This window comes from Limulus polyphemus, unplaced genomic scaffold (assembly GCF_000517525.1).
Source record: "Limulus polyphemus unplaced genomic scaffold, Limulus_polyphemus-2.1.2 Scaffold69, whole genome shotgun sequence".
NCBI classification, from domain to species: domain Eukaryota; kingdom Metazoa; phylum Arthropoda; class Merostomata; order Xiphosura; family Limulidae; genus Limulus; species Limulus polyphemus.
In genome coordinates, this window is record NW_013665679.1 from 174,357 (window position 1) to 197,036 (window position 22,680).

A 22,680-nucleotide genomic window follows, 5' to 3' on the forward strand; every position below is an offset into this window, starting at 1 on the left:
TGTGAGAAAATGTGACCTATTTCCTCTAAGCATCCCCTTTCTCTATTTTATCACACCGCTCCAATAAGTACGAAATTTAACATAAATTACCCACTGTAAAATTGTCATTGCTCAGACAAACCATAATTTTTATAGCCTTCAATCCTGTTTGGTTACAAAGCCATCAAATAGAAAATCAGACCTGTCCTCACTTTCAAGATCTTTTAATAGTTCTCTCTTAATCTTAATACTCTATTATGTATAACAAATAAAAAGCCAAGGTAATCATCTGTCAAATGACATTATATTACATTGTTTTCTGTCATTTTCTCTGTTAGTACAAGGTTTGTTCCAATGGGAAATATAAGGACTAATTTGGATGAACTTGTAATGACTCTTGTCACATGTTAGAAAGCCAGAAAAATTGAGATAGTTATGGAAATTTGTTTGCTTTTTGCACGTTATTATTCCATGTTCTTTGGTGCATTATTTAATTTGATAAAAATTATTTAGGTCGTTACTACCATTATTATAAAATGTGGTAGGGTTAAGTATCGTCGACAGCAAATAAAAGAAAACTCGTGTAAGTTGTTTATTTCTTGTTTTTCATGTTTAGTCTTTATTTTTTATTATAAAAGTAACTAAAATGTAAAATTAGAGATCTCTTTAGGAAAATAAGTTAAGGTTAGATTAGATAAAATAAATAATAATATAATAAAAATGTTTCATGTGGCATGCAAGCGAGCAACTCGGAGTAGCTCGTGTTTACACTAATTTGATAGCATAATGTGAGCTCCACGTTCTCCAAGTGATTTACAACTTATAATGGCATGAATAGTAGTAGCTAGACATGGTTCGAAGAGCAATTAAATGAAAATAAAACAATAAAATTTAAGTATGAATAGATGTATTGCTGTTATGATTTTAAAGCTACTTAGGATAAACAAATATAGTTTCATGTTACAATTTGAAGTCATTCTAGAAAGAAAAAAAAGGGTATTTCGATTTATTTCGATTTTTTTTATGTGGTTATGAGGTCGGTCAAATTGACCAACCTTGTATAAAGTTAGGATAGAGATAACAGCAGATAAAGTATAAAGTTTTACTAAAAACAAATATTTGAAATGTACTTAGAAGGTTTAGAGATTATGCAAATGAAATCTTAGATTTTGAAACTAAGAAAAGTATTTTTAATCTTAACATGAAAATCACTTTGCATACGAACTAGTCAAAATAATACTTGATATATTCACAGACAAATCTTTAGCAGTTTATTAAAAATACTTCACTAAAAAAATATGATTTTTTGTATGTAAAAGACTTATAATGTTTACTGAAAATCTGCAAAATTTTATGTAGATATACTTACTATATTAAAAGTTAGTAGTAACAAATCTATAAAAACTTTGAACGAGTACAAGGAGATCATGTGGTCAGTCAAATTGACCAAACCCATGTTGAGAGTTAATAAATGCAAATTTAACAGGCCCATCACTAGCAAAATGGGGGATATTTTTGTTGAAAAACAAACAAACTACCTAATCCAGTTTTTCTTAATTTGAACTAAATTTTTTTGACATGTTTATTGGCTCAAAAGAAGGCATTTCCCACACTCTTTTAGTGTTGAGGCTGTGTAAAGTGATTTGAAGTGGTAAGGTGACTGAAATCCATCAAAGTGTCACAGGCTTAACGGCCAAGCACATGAAGAATGGTGGTCTCCAAATGACATGAAAAGGTATTCAGGAACCATTTAGAACTACCTAGGTAGATATTTTGCAACAAGCCAAGTACAATATTATGCTTGTAACTGCTTTCAGAGGGTTCATGTCTGCTCATCCTACCGCTGACTTTCATGATGCTTTGATTTTCCTACCAAATTGCAGGTGAAGCCGTTCGTATCTCAATTGATAGCTAAACATAAAAAGGTGATAGCAGAAACATAAAAGGTTGGCAGTAGCTTAATTAATGATGCAGAGAATGTGACTTTATTGATATATGCTGAATTTAATCTCAGTGGATAGACCTTAGTTCTAGCTTGTATGGAGACTTGAGAATGCTGTATTTCATTTAAAAGTTTTCCAATTAAGAGACGAAAACTTATCTCGAAAAGATATGTCCAAAACCGCCTTCTTTGGGAGTTTCTAGATTGAACGTACTTTTAATATTTGACAAATTCTAGTGTAAAACTCCCCTTGGTTTCTGAGGGATGTGTTAATAATTTATTTTATACTTTAACTAATATCACTTTCTTAAATTACCATCTAGTTTTATGCATTTTGGTCACTGGGCCCCTGCTTTTCAAGACCCCACCCTGGGATACTTAATATGTTTACAATGTCTCTTGCAAAAGAGTTCATTTTTTTTTCCCTGTTAGTACCATTACTGAAACTAGTGAGAAGATTTTTAACAATAAATTTATAATTTAAACCTAAAATATCTACTTTTAAATGAGGAACCCAGTAATAAGTAAAATTATATTAAATTCTTAGATGATAACTCACCTTCATACACAGAAAAACTATCTCCCTCATGCATCTTCTTACAAGATTTGCATGCCACTAACTTTGAGGCAACTCTCACCTAATTTCACAGGCTCTAATGTGAACTGTACTGGTGCATGATAATGTCATCATGTGACAAAAGCCCTCAATCATTAGGAGGGCAACACAACCTTCATGTGCAGAAACTCCCCCTATGCACTTGCGATATCTTCATTCTTCTCCTCAGCAATGTATTGAACAGGCATATTTAAATTACTTGTCTGAGTTCAGTTTGTTGAGATTTGCATTGTTAATGAAACTTTGATTTTTGTTTTCTTTGGCTTTTGTTTCAAAATCTTTAAATTTTATTATGAATTCTCAAATGATGGTGACATGTTTAATCCTGTGTGAGTGATGTTATTTATACCCATTCCTTATTTCTACTATGGCTTCTGTAGGCTTGTTACCTGTTGGGGATGTTGAAGCCATTGCTCAGTGTTTTGTGGATTACCACATGCTTGCTAGGCCTCCTACTTCCATCTCATTAGCTGAAATTCTTTCTCTTCCATTGGGAATGACCTATCGGACCATTACATTCACCTGATTTGCTTTGGGTAGTGTCTAAGCATTTGAGTAATAACGTTAACATTCATATCTCTTTCTGGATTTTGTTCTCAAATACATTCCTTCCCTTATTTTTTGCCTGTGTTCTTTCTTTTTTCTCATTTTTTTTTATTCCATGATCCAAAATACTTGGGGTGTACCTTATCTTTCCTCTTTGCTTGTTATTAGGATTTATGCTGTGTCCTTTATCTAATAGTGCCTCTCTCATACCCCAGTGCTTTGTCCCCCTTGAGTTCATGGCTTTTTTATTCTAGCTTGTAGACTTTCTTCCTTTCCTTTTCTTGATTCCCTGCCCCTGGTATCTAGTTGGCCAATTTGGGGGGTCAGGCTCCTTACCTTCTGTTTGGCTCTTCATTCCCTATTTTCACATTTATTCTTTTTTTTTCTCACTACATTTGTATTTCCTCGCCTACCTTTTGTCTAAGGCACTTCATCATGCTTCAGATGTATTTCTGTTGGTGTTTGTTCCATTCTCTTTGCCAGCTTAATCTTTTTCACTTCTTTTGCTCTATTCCTTCTTACTTTGTTCTCTTGATGTTTCTCTTCACTGTACTCCTTCTCATGTACCTTTCTTCACCTGGATGTCTAAAGTGCTGTTAAGGACTTCCTGATGACTTGGATTGATGTTATATGACTTCAGTCCTCATTATCTTCCCAGAATTTCTTCTTTCTCGACCTTGCCCTTTACTGTTGTTCCTTATCTGGATAGGTCTACCCCTCCACTTCCCATTCCAGGTTCCAGTCCTTCCTCTTTTCCTCATCATTCCTCTACCAGAAGTCTTAATCATTGCTCTTCTTGTTGGTGACTATCCTATCACACCCAACACTGTGGGTACCCATCTCTTTCTCATCTCCTGCTGTTGGTTGCCTTTTCTACTGACAGTCATTTTTCATTCCTCTACCACAGTCTCTCTCATCACTTCTCTTCCTATTGCTCCTCTTTCCATTTCCTTTTCTCCTTTTTCCAACCCCATCTATGGTCTTTTTCACACAGTCTCTGATTGGCCATGGTTGTTTTGTTGAACACCTTCCTACACATCCTTCTTAACCCATTCTCTGTTCCATCCATCAGATTCACGTCTTCCATTTTACTGGCCTTTTTTTATTCATATGTTTAGTGAGAGCTTTCACTTGCCATAATCAAGACCTGTGGCTGGCATTACTTTTCTTGGTTCATTTTCAGATGTTATCCTCTACTCACATCTCATATCATGTCATATTTGGTCCTAATGAACTTTTCATAATCTCTTGTCTCAATCAAGTTCAGCTTAATCCTCTTTGCCTGTAAGCTATGGTGTATCTAGTTGCCAGGATTTGTGCTTCTCATTCTCTTCCAGGCAAGGGGTTCTTTTGCTTTCAGGGGTTCTGTATGCCTCCTCCAGTGAACCTTGTGGATCCAAGGGTTTCATTGTCCTCATTTGTGAATCTTCCCTCTGCTCAAGTAATTGTCTTGGTGACTAGACCATGTCTGTACTACCTCTAGTTTTCTCTCACCACCTCTTGAACTGGATCTGTCTTTTCACTGATGCTTCCCTCTTTGATTAAGGTACATCTCTGGACAAGACATGACTTCTAATCTAACATTTGGATGCAAGCTGAGCATTTATCCTGCATCAATGTGTTTGAACTTCTCACTGTTCGTCGAGCATGTTCTAATTTCTGCCTATACTGGTGGCTCACTTCGTCCTGGTACACTCTGATATTTCCATGGTTGTTTTTTACATTGATCATTCAGGAGGCATCTATTCCAGGACCTTTTGCTTTTAGATATTAGACCTGTTTTTCAGGGCTTATTCAAATTAGGTTTGTCTTATTGCCTATCATTTGCCAAGAGCTAAGAACTTGGTAGCAGACTGCCACTTTCAACTGGTCCACATTTTACCATTGGAATGGTCTCTACATCTCATTTGTTGGGCTCTTGGTTGGGTGTGCATCGGTAAGGCCTGTTCACACCTTTTTCTGTATGCCTATTCTTCTCTTCATGTCCACCCTCAGGTCCTTGCCTTAATGTACAACATTCCTTGTCAGGTTCTTTTGTTGGCACTTCTTTGGCCAGCTCAGCCATGATTTCCACCTCCACCCCCTTCCTCTGCCCAATATCCCCTCTTTACTATTTTGACCTCATACATCCAATTTTCATCAAGGGATAACATCCCTTCATCTTCATCCATCAGGCCAAACTCTCTGATCGTGTGGAGCTATTTTTGTGATGTTTCTGTCAACCTTCAGCTATGTCTATCAATGACAGTGGTAGGTCTTTTGTTGGTGGTCCATCTGCCACTCCCTTCCTCTATGCCATCATACTGTGAACCTCCTTTCTCTCTTTTTACCTGGCTGTTTGTCCATGGTTTGTAGGTATCCATTACTGCTGGTTATCTGGCAACCTTGTCCATTGCATTTTGCCTTCAATGGTACCATAAGATGTTTATTCTGCTGTCCTCTCTTCTTTGTTCTACTCCTTTGTTCCTATTTAACCTTCTCACTTGACTCCTGTGCCTGACTGGGACCTTAATGTGGTTTTGCACATTCTCACTCTTGTCCTGTTCAAGCTGCTAGCGTATTGTTTTTTGTTCTGTCTTTCTCTCTAGACTTATCTCATGTATGATTGCTGTTATTTGGATGTCTCTGCTATTTATGTTCTAGCACTCTCTTCCACTGTACTTATATACTTCTTTCCCCAAACCTTTCTTTCCTTTCTAAGTCTTCTACCACTCAGAAATGTAACTGTACTTTCTCTCCTATTTCCTTTCCTTCTGTCTATCACCTTTATGATTGTTTAGACATATCAACTCCTCTGTCCTGTTTGAGCTGTTTGATGCTACTTCTCTCATGCTCTTCCATTTTGGGGATCTCACCATTTTCTTTCCAAACCCAGGGACCTTTCTCATTCTACCCTTACAGGATAGGTCTGTCAACTCCTCCACTTGATTTGTTTGTCTCTAAATTCACATTTCTTTGCATTTGATACATTACCTTTCTCATGCTCTCGTATTTCATCTTTGGTGGCCCTAGGACAGTATCCTCCAGGCAAGTATGTGGATGACTCTTCACACATTCATCTAGTTGTTTTGTCTACTGATGAATTTCAGCTTCCACTGGTCATCATTCTTTAATCGCCCCACTGTCTTTGAGAAGGATATGTACAATTTCTTTTCGAGAGGCCTTTTTTAATTTCATAGGAACCCACCAGGTGGCTGGTGTTGCCTCCCAGGGTATGCGTACCGAAAATCTGCATCGAGCCAGGATAACCCTGGCTCTTCCAGTGTCCACTGCAAGATGTGATGTTCCACAAAATCACTTGAGGTAACCTTGTGGTATACATATTTACTTATTTGTACAATCCAGACAGCACTTATTCCATCGACTATCATGGAAAAATCCAGTGCCACTAAAATGTTCCACCCAATTCTTTGAATCACACTTGCTACCTTTTCAAAATAGGGTTTTGCAGTGACCCACTGCATTGTCTTCACTTGGAAATCTGATGGGGATCCGAGCACTTCTCTGAGTCTTTCTAATGTGAATTCACACTCACTTTGTCATGTGGAGCACAGAAGACCCTTGCTACTCTCCAGTTCCTAGCTGTTGGGTTGGTGGATCACGGAAAATCCTTATCAGTTGGTGAGAAGTGGGGCAATGGTGACACTTTCAATGTAGTGTGGGTCACCCATCTAAACCATATCTCATACCACTTGTGCTCTCCTACTATAGCCAGAACTTGTTCAGTTGAGTAGAGATGAGTACACAATGTATAGAAAACATGATCCATAACTAATTTGCCCTCCTCCTGCAGCCAGTCTGTACAGTAGAGTTGAGGTGAGCAAGCAATGTACAAAACCATACTACATAACTATAAAGCTCTCCTTTTGTAGCTGGCATCTATCCCATAGAATCAATTCATTAGAATCAATGTGAGCACATACTGTATGAAACCATATTGCATAACTAAAGTGTCCTTCTCCTGCAGTTGGAGCCTGTACTGTAGAGTTGAGATGAGCACACAAAGTCTGGTCCAAATGCACCCCAACCACATTACATATATTGACATGCCAACTATTTGTGTTCATGTGCTTGGATAGTCATATTCTCATTCCCTACAATACATGGGGCTAACTTGCCTCTTCCTCCTTACATTTTGGGCAAAGAAATACCCTGGTCAAAATGAGATTTGATCCTCCATGGGTGTGCTCATGTGGAGCCCCCTGCCATCGCATGTCACATTTCATGGGCTTCTCTTTCAGACACTTTCTGAAAGGAGTTCATCTAGGTAAAATTTTGCACAGACTCCTCCATGAACTTAATGTGGGATTCTAGCTTTTTTTGTGTATGGAGGTGAGTTATCATCTTGGAATTTAACATTTTTTTTAGACTGAAAATTTATTTCTGATGGATACTCACACTCTCACCCATCCTTCCCACATCTGGTGTATATTTTTGTCTTCCCTCATCAAAGAATGAAGTTATCACGAGTGCAAGTGCATAAGGGGAGTTACTGCTCATGGAGGTTGTGTTGCCCTCTTATTAATAAGACACCTTTTGTCACATGATAATGTCATCATTCACCAGCACAGTTCATGTTAAAACACTTGAAATTAGGAGGGAATTGTCTCAAGGCTAGTGACATGCAAATATTTTAAGCAGATATGCAAGGAAGATAGATTTTCTGTGTTAAGAGGTGTGTATCTCTTGGAAATACATTTTCAGATTAGGAAAATTTTAACATTCAAAAGAGAAAGCAGGTGATACCTGTGTCATTTTAATTTTAAAAATACCATTGTGCAAAGGACCCATAAATGAGTTTTAAAACTTGTGAAATATAATATTAATCTGAAATCAAAATGCTATTAAGTTATTTCTACATTAAATGCTATGTATGCGGGGTTAGTTCATATAATTCCTAATTCACTATGTGTATCTTCACAAAATTTGGCAGTCTTTTAGTGATTGTGAAAATCATGTCATGCACAAAAAATATTTCTACTACAGTACACCACCAATTTTCCAGCAACTGATGGTCCAGCACTTCCTTTAATCCAGACAAAATTACAAGAGCGCACTTGAAATTCTTGTGACTGCCAGACTAGTTCAATGGGTGGCCACAGATGGCACTGTGTGTGGCATGAACTTTTTGTGACTGGCTTCTTACATTTTAAGTAGGTACATCACTCCCGTGGAAATTTTCTTAAAAATATTAAACTAGGGGATCAAACTGCCTGAATTTTTTCATGAATGTTGCCAAGAATATGTAGTTTAATGAGATACAAATACTTAGTTTAAATTTTTTCTTAACTTTTTTACAACAGGATCTTGATAATAGTGTATGAAAATTCAAAATATAACGTACTTGAAAATAACAATTTTTCTGAAAAAAAATCTAAAAAAATGTTTAATTAAAGTTTTTATTTATGTCAACAGAGAGAATTTAAAGATAGCATCATGTGCCTCTGTCCCGAAAGAGATAATTGTTTACATTTGCAGTTAGTGATGGTGATCCCTCAGTTTTGTACAATTCTTAGCTTATTTTGCTTACATTTAACCCTAGCTATGGCTTCTAAGCAAGGTCCAAGTGACAGCCGTGGTGTCAAGTGTAAACACAAGTCCATAATGATACAAGACATGGTAGAACTGTTCAAACAACTCGACTGTGGTGTTTCTGTGCGGAAACTGTGTGGTACGTGTGGTATTGGCTCGTCAACTGTTTATGATATAAATAAGAAAAGTATAATTAGTGGGTCAGAGGTGTGTTGTTGAATTATTATTATTATGTGACCTCTGTTGGTCTGTCAAAATGGATAATCTGGCAAGATTTGGAACCATGGGTGCCGGAAAATCGATGGTGTACCTGTATTAATTTTTCTGAGAATTTACCGAGTCTGCATCAAAGGTGAATTTCATGATAGGAATGAAAATACTTTCATTTTAAGGTTGCATGTTCATTTTTATAACCTTTAGAGCCTCCTAGAGCTTTTTGTAGGGCAACATTGTAAATATGATTTATAGATCTTTCTAAACATATTGCATACTTGATTCTAGGGTTCTCAGAGACATCATCCAAGCATAATGATAATGGTTGAAAGACATGAAATAAATTGAGTAACACAGTCTTTCCTATTCAGTATTAATTGTGATGTTACAAGTTAATTTTTTATGAAATATGTTTTTGTTTTGTTTTTATATTGACATATAGAAGTAATGCCCCTTGGACAATAAAGCAATAAATCACAGTACAAGCCATTATGCTGTTTCTGGCAAACCATAACATCTGCTCTGAAAAGCACACAAACATATGAAGCTCTTAGTTATATCTCAGTAAAGTACTTAGAGGGAAATTTACATTTTGGCATAGCAACATCTATAGTATAAATAATTTTGCCAAACTCAGAAGACTAAGGGGTAGAAAGAAAAATCTATTTGGCATGCATGTTCACTAGACAAATTTATAATGACATATTAAAACTGGCCAACAAAGTACAAATTTGTAATGAACTTACCAGTATTTTGTCAAATACCGTGACATTTCAGTTATTGTATGCAGGGCTGTATGAAGTTCTTTTGTGATAGTCTGGCTTGAATAACTCACAGAAGCTGGGGGGTTCTGGTAGCACTCTCCTTCAGAAACATTTTGAAAAATTGTTCCACTGAGGTTGAATCTGGTTGGATCTCATAACAAAATTTACAATGCTTTTTGAGTCAAAATCCCAATGGAGATTTCCAACTCACAACGACAGCACACAGAATATTAACTGCATTACAAAGCTATATACAAAGTTATTTAGTTAACAAGAGCATAAATAAAAGCTATGTGCATAGTGGATAAGTTAAAAATATATGTAGTCTACAAATAAACACATAAGGTCTGACCTACAAAACTTACCAAATATCCTAAGCCTATGCTCACTGTTAACAAAAGAATCTTCTACTTCTGTTAAATCTAAAGTCTCAGTTATTGTCTTGTGCACATAGAGAATCATCAAGTGATTCAATCTTTTTTGTCCAATGGTTGCTCACAAGTAGTCTTTAACTTTTATCATTGCTAAAAATGTGTGCTCACTTGTTGCTTTGTTAGCAGATAAAACAAAAATTAGTTTTAGCAATCTTACAACTTCTGAATATTGCACTTTTACAGCAAATGACAGGTTTGTGAGATACTCCTTAACATTACTAAACAAAACCCCACTGTGTTTGTCTTTGAAATTTGCAGAAAACACTTCTAGCTGTTATTTTAGGCTGTAGGAATCAAAGTCTGATTTATAAAAGTCCATGATAACCATCATTTCTTCTTCAACCTTTTTGCCATTTGCTGCTAGTAACAATAACCCATCTAGGTCTTTGTACATTTATTTCATAACCATGTTGCTTCAATCTGGCTGTTATACAATTAATCACTAAATCTAATGCATCAAAATACATCCTTTTGTAGAAAAAAACAAAATGGTAGTGGATGGAAATTCTACTTCTGCAGTTCCTTCTTCATAATGTTTAGGTATTTTCCTGTGCCTTAGCAAAACTGGATCTCCTACATTGAGTTTTGAAGCCAAAGTTGAAACCAGTTCCTAGAAGAGGTCAAAGGAATCATCATTTCTCATCAATTCTAATGTCTTTACTGTCAATGTCATTTTGATGCCATTAAAGGATACAAAGTGATGTTCAATGCCCTTGACACAACCTTTAAAATCTCAAAGTTATTAAAATGTTCTCTAAAAAAAGAGAAGAACTTCCTGAAGACATCAAAAAAGATCTCGCCTCAGACTTGAAACACATTTGCTACCAGAAATCAGATCAAGGATAACTGGTGTTCAGATCCAAATGATGTTCTTGGTGAAAAGATCTTAAAACATGCAGATAACCTCTCAAGAACCATGCAACATAAAAAACCTTTCTGCAGCTAAAGCTCAGTCTACTGCTAATCAAAATGTTATACTTATTGGTGTTTTATCTAGAAGTAATATGTTTTTTTTAAATAACCTGTCCATTCAACCTTGTTTTCGTGAATCTATACATAGTGATGTTTACTATCGTTCTAAATTTACTACATGTATATTCACAAAATTTGGTAAACTTTTAGTTTAATAAACATTTAAAGTCTGTTGTGCAGAAAAAGTCAGATCTTTCATTAAAGTATTTTAACTTAAGTTTTGTCTGTGAAGCTATGAAATCTTTACTGAAACAGACTCTGAATAGCTTTAATGAATTTCAAAAGATTTTTGGTAAAACTTTATACTTTGTCTTTTATTTTTCTCTACCTAAACACTAATTGTAGCAAAATCATCAATGTACAGTAAAATTAAAATTTCAAAAAATATGAAATAAAATGAGCATACCTTTTTATTCTTCTTTGGAGGATTCGTTTTGCTTTATTGTTGGTTTTTTTATCTTCACAGTTTCAATTATTATCATTTTCACACATGGTTTCTCTCATTTTCTAGTTTTATTATTGTAATTTGTACCAACTGATGCAGTAATTCTCTTGCCCAAGGCAATATACCACACCAAAGATCATTAGTCACATTTGTAAACACCATGAGCAAAGTGTGTGACTTGCATGATCTTTGCAAGTGCAAACTTATGTTGGACCTTGTTCTTTTTACCTAAGTTAGTTCTCTGAATAATTTAGCTTCCAATTATGCATTTTAGAACTCAAAAATATATCATGTACTACAAAAGAATGTTCCACAACTACTATTATTTAATTGGCTTTCTAACTAAGCTATAAATAGGTTTAAAATTTCCATTAGCTACTTGGAGCTGAAGAACAACCATTGCACATAGATATCAGTAATAAACTGTCAATAATCTGACTGACATAAAGAAATTACCATAATAAAGCTTATAAATGAGAAAATGCTCTTTCTATTGATTATAAACATGTCTATTAAATAAGGGTACTTGATTCTAAAATATTCCTGCAAGGCTAAAATATATGGGAAGACCTTCATATATGGGTTGAATTTACTTATTAATATCTCAGCAGATGGAAAAGATGGGAGATTTTAATTTTATTTTCTGAATTATATATAATTTATGTTTCCGTTGATTGGGCAGTCAAACACAAATAAGGGAGGAGAAACAACTAAAAATGAGAATTCAAAGATGTGTCACGTGACATAGAAAGGTGAAGAATGAATTTTTTTTTTCTTTTCAATTAAGAAATTAAAACTTAGGTAATATTAAAATTCAAGTTGTAAAGTATGTTTTAGTGCATAAATTGATAAAGTTGTTTAATAAAATTTTGAATTTAACTGCAAAAGATCATGACAAACACAGTTTTACTGAGCCGTGCACATAGGGATAATGTATTTTCCAAGTTCCCAAATCTTAGAACATAATATCAGTAGTAAAAAAGTAACAATACTTTTTGTATAGACTTGCATCTGTTAGAAAACTCTGAACAATTTGTTATAAGGAAATGACATTATGTATGGAAAGTTTATAAAGTTTTTCATAAGTGCACATTCTGCTAGAGAAGTAGAGAAAGATGTCTTTCTTTGTTTTTTCACAGTTTTTTAGTTAATCATTACTGTGAAGTAAGGTAATAGATATACAAGTGGATAAATAAAGTATATGATTTCAGTTTGAACTTATTCTTAATAAATAGCTGAACATCTTAAACTAACATTTCTAATCAACAAAAACTTTATGAACTATTTTAGTTTGTTTTTTTTTCACATATATATCAGGATGCTGTGATGATTGTCAAATTTATTTAAGTATGATAGCTTGAGTATAGAAATTTAAACTCTTTACAACAGTTTTTCACCCTCATGCTAATGAAAGCATGTGGTGACAGTTCAAAATATCGTTTTCAAAGTGCTATAGATTAAAGAGACTACTTGCCTGTAAACATTATATATAAATATTTTTAAGGTTTTCAGTTTTTTTTTATTAAAAATGCTTGAAATGGTAAAAACTATAGTTTTATACTGAAAATACGTTTACTTCTGGGAATGTATGTTTGGAACACTTTTCAGACAATATCATGTGCTGCTCATGGGTGTGATATTCTTGTTGATGATCAGACTGTTATGTAAGTACATTTCTAAAATATTTAATTTTTTTTTTGTTCTTTAGATAGAATATGTGGGAAATTAAAATTCTGTTGTATGGCTGCATTGAATATACTCTTCTCTAGTTGTGCCAGATAAAATGATTATGTTGACTTCTTGGCATATTTGTGATTCTGGTGTAAAGCTATCCTTTTGGCTTTCTATAGATTTAATTCTTACTGATAGTTTTACACTGAGTGTTATATCTTGTTTTTATATGCAATTGTTAATGATTCCACAGATCTTACTGAAACCTTTTGATTTCAAAATTTTAGCTAAATTTCTTTATTGTGTAATCTCTTAAGAACTAATCTGGTTCAGTTCTCTGCATTTTTGTTTAAAGTTAAGTACAAGTGTTATCAGTTTATCTGACACAATACTTAATGAAGCTGAAACTGAATGCTTAAGTAGAAGCTTTAATTTTGTGATAAACTACATCAATATGCAAATAGACTTTGAAAAACTAAGTAGAAACTAATCTCAATATCTAATCTTATGCAAGAAAACAAAGAATACTGAACTGTCTAAACTTTCAAATGTAAGATCTTAAACCTTGATGAATAAAACAGGGAAACATCAGCTCAAAGTTCTTAAAATTATTCATGGTAAAATCCCAACCAAGAACAGATATCATAGAAAACTTTTTAAAAGAATTTCTACCAAATCATAAAGAGTTGTAATAAAAAAATTCTAAGGTTAAAGCATGCTTTTTCACACCCTTATAGGTGCATCCTACCATAAGGGCAAAATTACACTACTGAATTCAAATAATTTATTATAAACATGGTTATTCTTCTGAAACGGTACTACCTCACTCACCCAAAGCTATCTCCACCTTGATTTGCCCTCTAAGCATTGCTAAAATTTTCAACAGTACATCAGTCTATTATACCCCTTCATTTTTGCACCATTGCAGCAAATATTCTGATCTTGTGACTACCTTCCTCCAATCATATTGCACCATCTATACTATCACAGGTAGCTCCCTCTACTATTACAGCTCAATACTCACTTTCTCGATTGGCATTCTAGAATCATGGCCGACCTTGCTTGGTGGCTCGACCAGGACTTGACCATGATGTGGGTTCTCATTCCTCTGCCTCATCCCATGCCCCATCTGTTCGCAGATGCTTCCTTGGTGGGTTTGGGGTCAGTGGTCAGTAGAAGAGGCTACTCTCCATATTCTCATCCTGGAATCTTTGGCAGTTCATAGGGCTCTGTATCATTTCTTCCCATTCCTGCAGGGGAGGGTGGTTATGGTTCATTCTTATAATTCCATTATCATCAGCTTTATCACCAAGCAAGGGGGAACCAAATCCAGATCTCTGGATTTCCTGTACTAGGCCAATAACCATGACATGACGGTTTTGGCATGTCATATTCCTGGAGTTATGAATCTTGTTGTCGACCTCTTATCACATCCCAACCAGGTTCCCCACAGAGTGGTCTCTTCATCCTTAGATATTATTGTGGGTGTGTTCTCAACAGGGAACACCACATATATGTATGTGTTTCCCACTCACTAGAATGCCAAATTTCCTTCCTTTTTGATTTCCAGTTCCTCACCCCTCACCTCTGTGGGTGGATGCTTTCAGTCAAGATTGGAGGGGTTTTCATCTATATGCCTATCCTCTGATCAGACTCCTTTTCTGGGGCTTTCCCTTATCCCGACCACCCCTTGTTGTGTTCTGCTGGTTGCTCCGTATTGGCCGGATCAGACATGATTCCCTCTGCTCTGTCCCTTACTGGAGCAACAGACCCTGCCCTTTTTCCCTATCCTGATTTCAAACTACATCAACAACATTCGCTTCACATTGAAGATGACCAAAACCTCTCCATAAATCTTTTGAATCATAATACCATCAGAAAATTAACTCTGTTTGATATTATATTTGTGGGGAGGCAATGCATTTAGAAACACATGTAGACTAAAAATACACACAACATCCACAGAAATAACATGGAACTCTAAAAATGTATATTTCAAGTTGCACTTGACATATATGTCATTACCCTCCCAACAGTTCAAACAATGAATTAAGGAGAAAATATCTGAGATGTTCATTCAAGAAAATGGTTACCTCCCCAAAAAACATGGTAAAATATTGATCAGTGGAATCAAAGTAATGAAACCATTCAAAATTCAATCTGACAAAAAAACACAAGACAACAAACAAAACTTTATCAACAAAATCGACCCTTTTATTCAAAATGTTGGGGGGATATTAAAATATCTCATCAAAAAAATCACAACGTTAACATAAATTTGTTAATCATACAAAACTTAAGATCAAAATAAAAAAACATCATTGGAGAAATTTATTTCAAACAAAATGAAGCCAAAGAAATAATATATTAAATCAGGTGTAACATTCGTGAATGATTTTATTTGGGTGATACTGAACACAAGAATCAAAGAACTCTTTACAGGATGTCTTATGTTTTTAAACATTAAAAAAAAAATTTAACACTTCATTCCTGAAAACAGCATTAACACTATGAAAATGAAACTAATCTAAACAGAAGAAAAACTGCAAAAGCTTTACTGATCAAAAATTTAAAACATTCTTTGAATAAATAACATAGAACTTCTCTCTATCTTTACTAATTATAATATATATAATTTTGTACTATGTATTTTATGTTCTTAAATGTTTTTATTTTTGTATTGTTTTTTGTAGATAATCTGTTGAAACCTATGATAAATACAACATTTGCACTGCCGAGTATAACCATACACTTTGAATATATATATTTGATAGTAATCATACATATCCTGAAGGTAGCCTGTTCATATTGGCTTAATGTTGCAGTTTTAATTACTTGAAACACTTCACTGTAAAGTTGTTAATTAAATTGAACTTAATTGTGATTTTAGGCTCCTGAGATAATAAGTGACTGGCTATTTTTGCAATACAGGTTAGATCAGATGAAGTATTTGTTTGTCTTCTTTAAATGTTTTTGTTATTACAAGTGGTTCTTTAGTGTTTTTATATTCCTTTCTAAAAATAATGATGTATATTGAACAGATTTTTATTTAATCTACTGTTACAGGAATCTAATCACTGATTCAAAGGTGAAATTAAAATATCAGCATCTAATAACAAATAGTTTTGTGCAGGTAAGAAGTTTTACAAAGAGTATTTATTGTTATTACGTTATTTTGTGGATTAATGAATATAGAAAATGGCTATTAATTTGAATGATTTATTCTTATTTTCTTGTCTAAGGAATTTAAAGTATACATGTATTATTTCCTGCAATAAAAACTTAAAAGTTGGAGTAGTGGGTAATTTGAAAAACAAATTTAAGAGATGCACAGAACTATCTTTAAGTCAGTGGAATAGCTATTCATTTATATTAGAAAACAAATCCAAAAAGCTTGATTATGTATTAAGAGTACATCAGTTCCATGTTTTTCAATGGGAAATTTAATTAAGCAATTTTTGAATTATCAGTAGAGATTGGAAGAATAACATGACATGAACATAAAGTTAACAGTTTTTTTAACTGATATGTCTGTATATTTGGCATGACTATTAAATAGCTCAACTGTGCATGAAAAATGTAAGAAAATATCAAAGAAGCATATCTTAACATCAATTAATGTATATCTTTGGGGGATGTGAAAGGAAGCTGATAGAGTTAACTTTCTGGATTATTTGTTTTTTCTCTAATAATTTAATACAGTGATAAAGCATATTTTAAAATATGTGACTTAATTCTGCATTTACTTTGTGTCCAAAGTCTATTATTTGATTTTGTTTTTAGCCAAAATATGGCTATGGAACAGATGAAAAAGAAATTAATTTAAAATCTTTGTGGTTTTTTTTAATATAAAACTACAGAAAGTGAGGATTAATATGAAGAATACATTAGTATAGTATGAATTAAATTATTAGAGATCAAGATAAAAGTAAACCAGAGATGATTTCTACGAACATTTCAACTACATTTCTTTCAAAAAATTAACTTATTTGGGCTTCATTGTTTTGACCAATCTTGCAACTATCATTTACAAATAACCATTGATTACAAATAATCCAATAGCAAATGTCAGAAAGGTTTATTCACATTTTTTAAAGACAGCATGTCTTAGAATGGGTGTGGCATGTGATTTCAATTTATGGCACATAATTCATTAAAACATGCGGAATAGATGCTTTTCATTTTATCTCGGGGATAGCTAACATATAAATAAGTCCTCAGAAAATTAGTGGTGAAGGTCAACAACAGTTAATTAATACAAACAAGTATTAATTAAAATTAGTGGTGAAAGTCAACAACAGTTGATTAATACAAACAAGTATTAATTAAAATTAGTGGTGAAAGTCAACAACAGTTAATTAATACAAACAAGTATTAATTAAAATTAGTGGTGAAAGTCAACAACAGTTAATTAATACAAACAAGTATTAATTGAAATCAGTGGTGAAAGTCAACAACAGTTGATTAATACAAACAAGTATTAATTATGAAGAGTTAAAATATTCAGTGAAATTATTTTTTTTCTCCAGAATTTAATTTGCTTTTCTATATCGTAAATATTGTGAAAATATGAAAATAATGTAATATTTTGAATTCAGATTATCCTTAATAAGGCTGATCTTTGAAAATATTTATTTTATTATGTCTTAAACCATACATCTGTTTCAGCTAAGAAATAAAAGATGAGAGAAAACCCATAAACCCAAACACTTTTGGAAGGTGGACCTTCTTCCTTCAGTGCATTATATTATTTCTCATGATGCTACATATTTTATTTTAAAGGACGTTTTGTGTGATATTACATGCTTTTCAAGCTTGAGTGTAGTTTTTGGAGTTACATTTTGTGTTCCAAAAACAATGATTAGATGTAGGAATTTTTGATTTTTAGAATAAAATAAGAACCTTGATTTGAATAAGTAATAGTGTTAATAAACATTTTAAACATTATTAAAGTTGTACTAAATAGGTCTGTATCCCATGTAATATGTCATTTTTAATTATTCTTATAATACATTTTTAGTGTAACAGACTATTGCGATGGTGCCCAGCCCCAGATTGTAACCATGTTGTGAAAGTTCAGTTTGTTGATGTTCAGCCTGTGACGTGTGTGTGTGGAAATATTTTCTGGTACGTTTCCATCAGTTGATAAAAATATTGACTTGATCTGTGCAGTGATATCTGTTAAGATTTTATTACTGTTCTCAATTTGAGATAAAAGAAATTGTGGCATTAAATAATATGTGCTGATAATATTTGTTAAAAGTGTTAAGATAGTCTGATGGATTACGTGTGTGACTTTATGCGAATGTATGCAATGTTTGTGATCAAGATTTTTGTCCATTTATACACACACACACACCAACTTGTTATAGACTTGATTAAAATTTGGTAGTGGAAGATTTTAGTAGTTAAGTAGGTGTTTAATTTCAAATTGACAAAGGGTGTAGTTTTAAAGAAAAATATTTAAGTTATAAACTTTAAATTTTTAATAAGATAAGTTTTAGTGAAAGGGTAAAGGATACTGATAGGAAAGTGTTGCTCAGATTGAGAAGTGAAATGTACATAAAAGACATCTATTACATAAAACCCAATTTTCAGCTGTGTTATGACATCAGGATTAGTCAGTTCAATAAATTTATAAAAAGTTATTTTTTTGCTAATTATCTTGAAATCAGTTATGTAGACATACGTACAGAGGAACTTATCAAAGCACAAACAAGTCGCTTGTGAATAAGGAAAGAATGGGTAAAGATTGATAAACTTGAACTTACTGGAAAGAGGTAGTGAGACAAACCAAATTCATTTGATGGCTGATTTATTTTTTTCAAGACCTTACCTCTCCCAGTGGCAAAGTGGTACGTCTTTGGATTTACAATGCTAAAAACCGGGGTTTCTATACCCATGGTGGGCAGAGCACAGATAAGCCCATTGTGTAGCTTTGTGCTTAACTACAAACAAACAAACAAGATCTTACCTGTGGACCAAAATATTTAATGAAAAATGCAGTCTATTAGGTGTATAATCTTAAAAATTAATATGCTGTTTTCAGAAAAAGTTTTGAGAATTGAAGGTGTTTAATAATTAGGTTTAGTAACTTAAAATAGCAATTCATTTTAAAGATTTACTTGATATTTGTGTAAATTAGTTCAGAACTTCATGACATAGTGTAAATGATAATCAAAATATGGCTAAGTTGAGTTCTAGCCAGTTGAATGAGGTAAAGAATGGGCAGATAGCTTCAATAAACTAATACAGTAATGGTAAGGTTAGAGTTTCAGATCTTTACTTAAAGCCCTGTCTTTGTTAATATGATGAATTGAAGTCATCAGCTTTTTCTTTAGAAGAAAAAAAGTTAAAGGGGAAATTTAAGCGAGGATGCCAAAAACTGTCATTCTGACATTATTTGTAACTTTTTTAAACTATGACCCCTTCCTTGAGTGAGATATTAAAAATGTATATTGAATTATTGTTCAACACAAAATATATATATGTCATATTTTATAAGTACCATTAGTGCTAAACATTTTTTCCTTGTGTAGGATCTACTACATATCTGGCCAAAATATTTATTTTTGTGTTTCCTGAAGTTTATCTCTTCTTTCAGTTTGCTTTTGTTTTGATTGTATTTTATTCTGTGTTTAGCCGAATGTACATTGTAAAATGATTGTTAAAAGTTAGGATAAGGAATATGAATTTAAGAATTAAAGACTGTGTGTTTGTGTTAATCAAGCATTCTTTGATTGTTTCTTAATGTAATTTCTAAAAACACTTTTTAAGTAGTGTAGATGTATATTAGGCATTTTACTTACAATGATTTTTATGGAAAATTAAGGTGATTTTGGACATGGAAAGTTGTTGAATAAGTGTGTCAAGGTTACGGAATGAATAACCTAATTTCTGGTTAAGAGTTGAAGTCCCATAAAAAGTTAAGTCATTCTAGGAAGGGTTAAAAATGTTATGACAAAATTGAATGTAGCCATGTGTAAAAGAAAATACTTGTTTATTAAAGAAATTTTATTATTAGATATTATTTCAGCATTCTCTAAATGAGAGCATTAGTGTTGAGCACATTCAAACACTTGTAACACCTAAGAAAAAAAGATTAAATATTTTTCAACAAAATACTGCTAATTTCAACCTATACACTTCAGTACAAGCATAGTTTTATTGATTTTATCAAATCACTTTTTCTCAACCTCGGTTGTCATGGTGTAATGTAATTCCCTACATGTCACACATGGGCAATCATAGGTTAGTAGTCTAAACACGTAATGAAAGCTCTTTCTCTATTCTTTTCAACTCATACAGCTTTCAATTCTATGTATATTTGTATAGTGATAAGAACAAAATGATAAAAGTCCAGCTTGTTGATATATTGCTGGAAGAAAAGATGTTTTTGAATGGCTCCTGCCACAGTGGCAGTCCTAATTTTTTTTTTAAAGTTTGCCAAACTTTTCTAACATTCTATGCAGCCTCTTCTTAAATAGACTAGTGGATTAAAACAAGTAGAACTTTTCCAATTGCATGAAATGTTCTCTAGCCAGAACAGTATAATGTTTTTTAAACTAAAATATATAACATTGAGAATTTTGTCACTTTTCATACAATCTTCAGCTAAGCAATATGAAAAATTATTTTACAAACTAACATAATGGCTGTGGATTATGCTTAACTTTCCTTAACCTAGCCTTACATAATCTAACATGAACATAAGCATTTCACATTTCAAAGTTATCTTTTTTATTCAACACTAATATAAGTTATACTGGGTCAATTTCTTTTCAAGTTGTGGTCAATGAGACAGTCACATAAGTAACATATTGGAATTTGTATGTAGCACAAAGGTCATATACACACAGGACATCTTGGTGAAACTTTCCACATACTAAATTAGGTGTAAATTTATAGGTGTTTATGTAATTTGCAGTATTAACTTGAATTAATTCACTATGTATTTTAATTTTGTATAATATTATATAGGTTTAATATATAACATTAAATTCCTTAAATAGTAATAATTACAATAGCTAAATGTGATAGGCATGCTACATGAAGCTTTACATATGATAATTCTGCTTCAGAGCTTGGAAATTCACTAAGTAGGTCCAATTTTGTCAAGCGTTTTGGGGATAAGGGTGGAAAAGACCACTAACAACGAGGGTACCCAACCAGTGGTAGAACAGCTATAGATCTTTTTATGGTTTACCTGTCACTCATAATTAACTGAAGATTTTTAGCAACTCTTGTGGTAGAAGTTATTATATGATTGCTATGTCATTTTATACTTCATCTAAATTATGATGGTGCAGTGTGATAGGGAAAGAAATGTGTTTTGTGGAACAAGATGAGATAGACTTAGTTAAATCATTTTGTTCTCAACAATATCAAATTTTGCTATGCCAACAATGTTGCTGGGTGAAGCCATTTTACATTGGTCTGTATTGGCCTGTGTAACTGCTTGAATGAACAAAGAAAGGCACCAAAAATAAATGTAAAAGAAGTTTATATGTATATATATATATATATATAATATAAAATATATTTAAAATTTATTAGACATATTAAGTTAAACCTTTGCACTTCACAGGTTGTGATCCCCATTAACAGTGAAAAGGCTCAGGACTATAAATTTTTCCCTTAGATTAGGAGAATTGGATGGATGTGCTTTCTATATTATTAAATGCATCGTATTTTGTGCTTTCCATCAGCAGTAAAAAGGCTCAGAGCTATAAATCTTTCACTCAGATTAAGAATATTGAATTGGGTGCATGTGTATTCTATATTATCAAATGTACTAATTCTAAATCTGGTAGAGAATATGTGAATATATGATTTTGATTATCAGAGTATAGTTGAAACTGTATACATTTTAACATTTATGACAGCAACTTCTAATTTTTTCTTTGCTACTATGTATTTTTAATGTCATAAGCATGCTAAAGCATTTTTTATCACTTATTTTTTTAAGTTTCCAATGTGGAGAAAATTGGCATGATCCAGTTAGGTGCCATTTACTGAGAAAATGGCAAAAGAAATGTGATGATGACAGTGAAACTTCAAACTGGATAGCTGCGAACACCAAGGTATATTAGATAATTGCTACTGATATTCATAATCTAAGCGTCATTGTTACTGTAGTCTAGAAAAATGTGATTTATCTTGGAAGATTCAAGAGTCTTTGTTTATTTCCTGTTTGGGGAAGACTTTGGTTTCTAACATAGGTTTTAATCATGTAACAGCTAATCAAAGAGATGGATGAAGCTCATTGAACTCCTAAAATGAAGTGTTGTATTCATTTATTTTTCATTCTACTGAAAATCATTTTATACAATCAACTATTCTCGAGTTTTATTGTATCTATGAATGTGATCTGGTAATTATAGTTTTATTGTATCTATGAATGTGATCTGGTAATTATAGTTTTATTGTATCTATGAATGTGATCTGGTAATTATAGTTTTATTGTATCTATGAATGTGATCTGGTAATTATAGTTTTATTGTATCTATGAATGTGATCTGGTAATTATTAGTTTTATTGTATCTATGAATGTGATCTGGTAATTA

General features: G+C 32.9%; 1 protein-coding gene across 2 annotated transcripts in view; it reads left to right on the plus strand.

Moving 5' to 3' along the window:
* Positions 1–22,680, plus strand: part of LOC106465641 (E3 ubiquitin-protein ligase arih1-like) — a 72,754-nt gene that overhangs the window by 25,057 nt on the left and 25,017 nt on the right. For both annotated transcript variants that reach the window (XM_013925879.2, XM_022393923.1), the window contains exons 6-9: positions 13,052–13,107; positions 16,181–16,247; positions 18,135–18,241; positions 22,083–22,197. In XM_013925879.2, the coding sequence (XP_013781333.1) occupies positions 13,052–13,107; positions 16,181–16,247; positions 18,135–18,241; positions 22,083–22,197 (345 nt within the window). The remainder of the gene's footprint in view (positions 1–13,051; positions 13,108–16,180; positions 16,248–18,134; positions 18,242–22,082; positions 22,198–22,680) is intronic.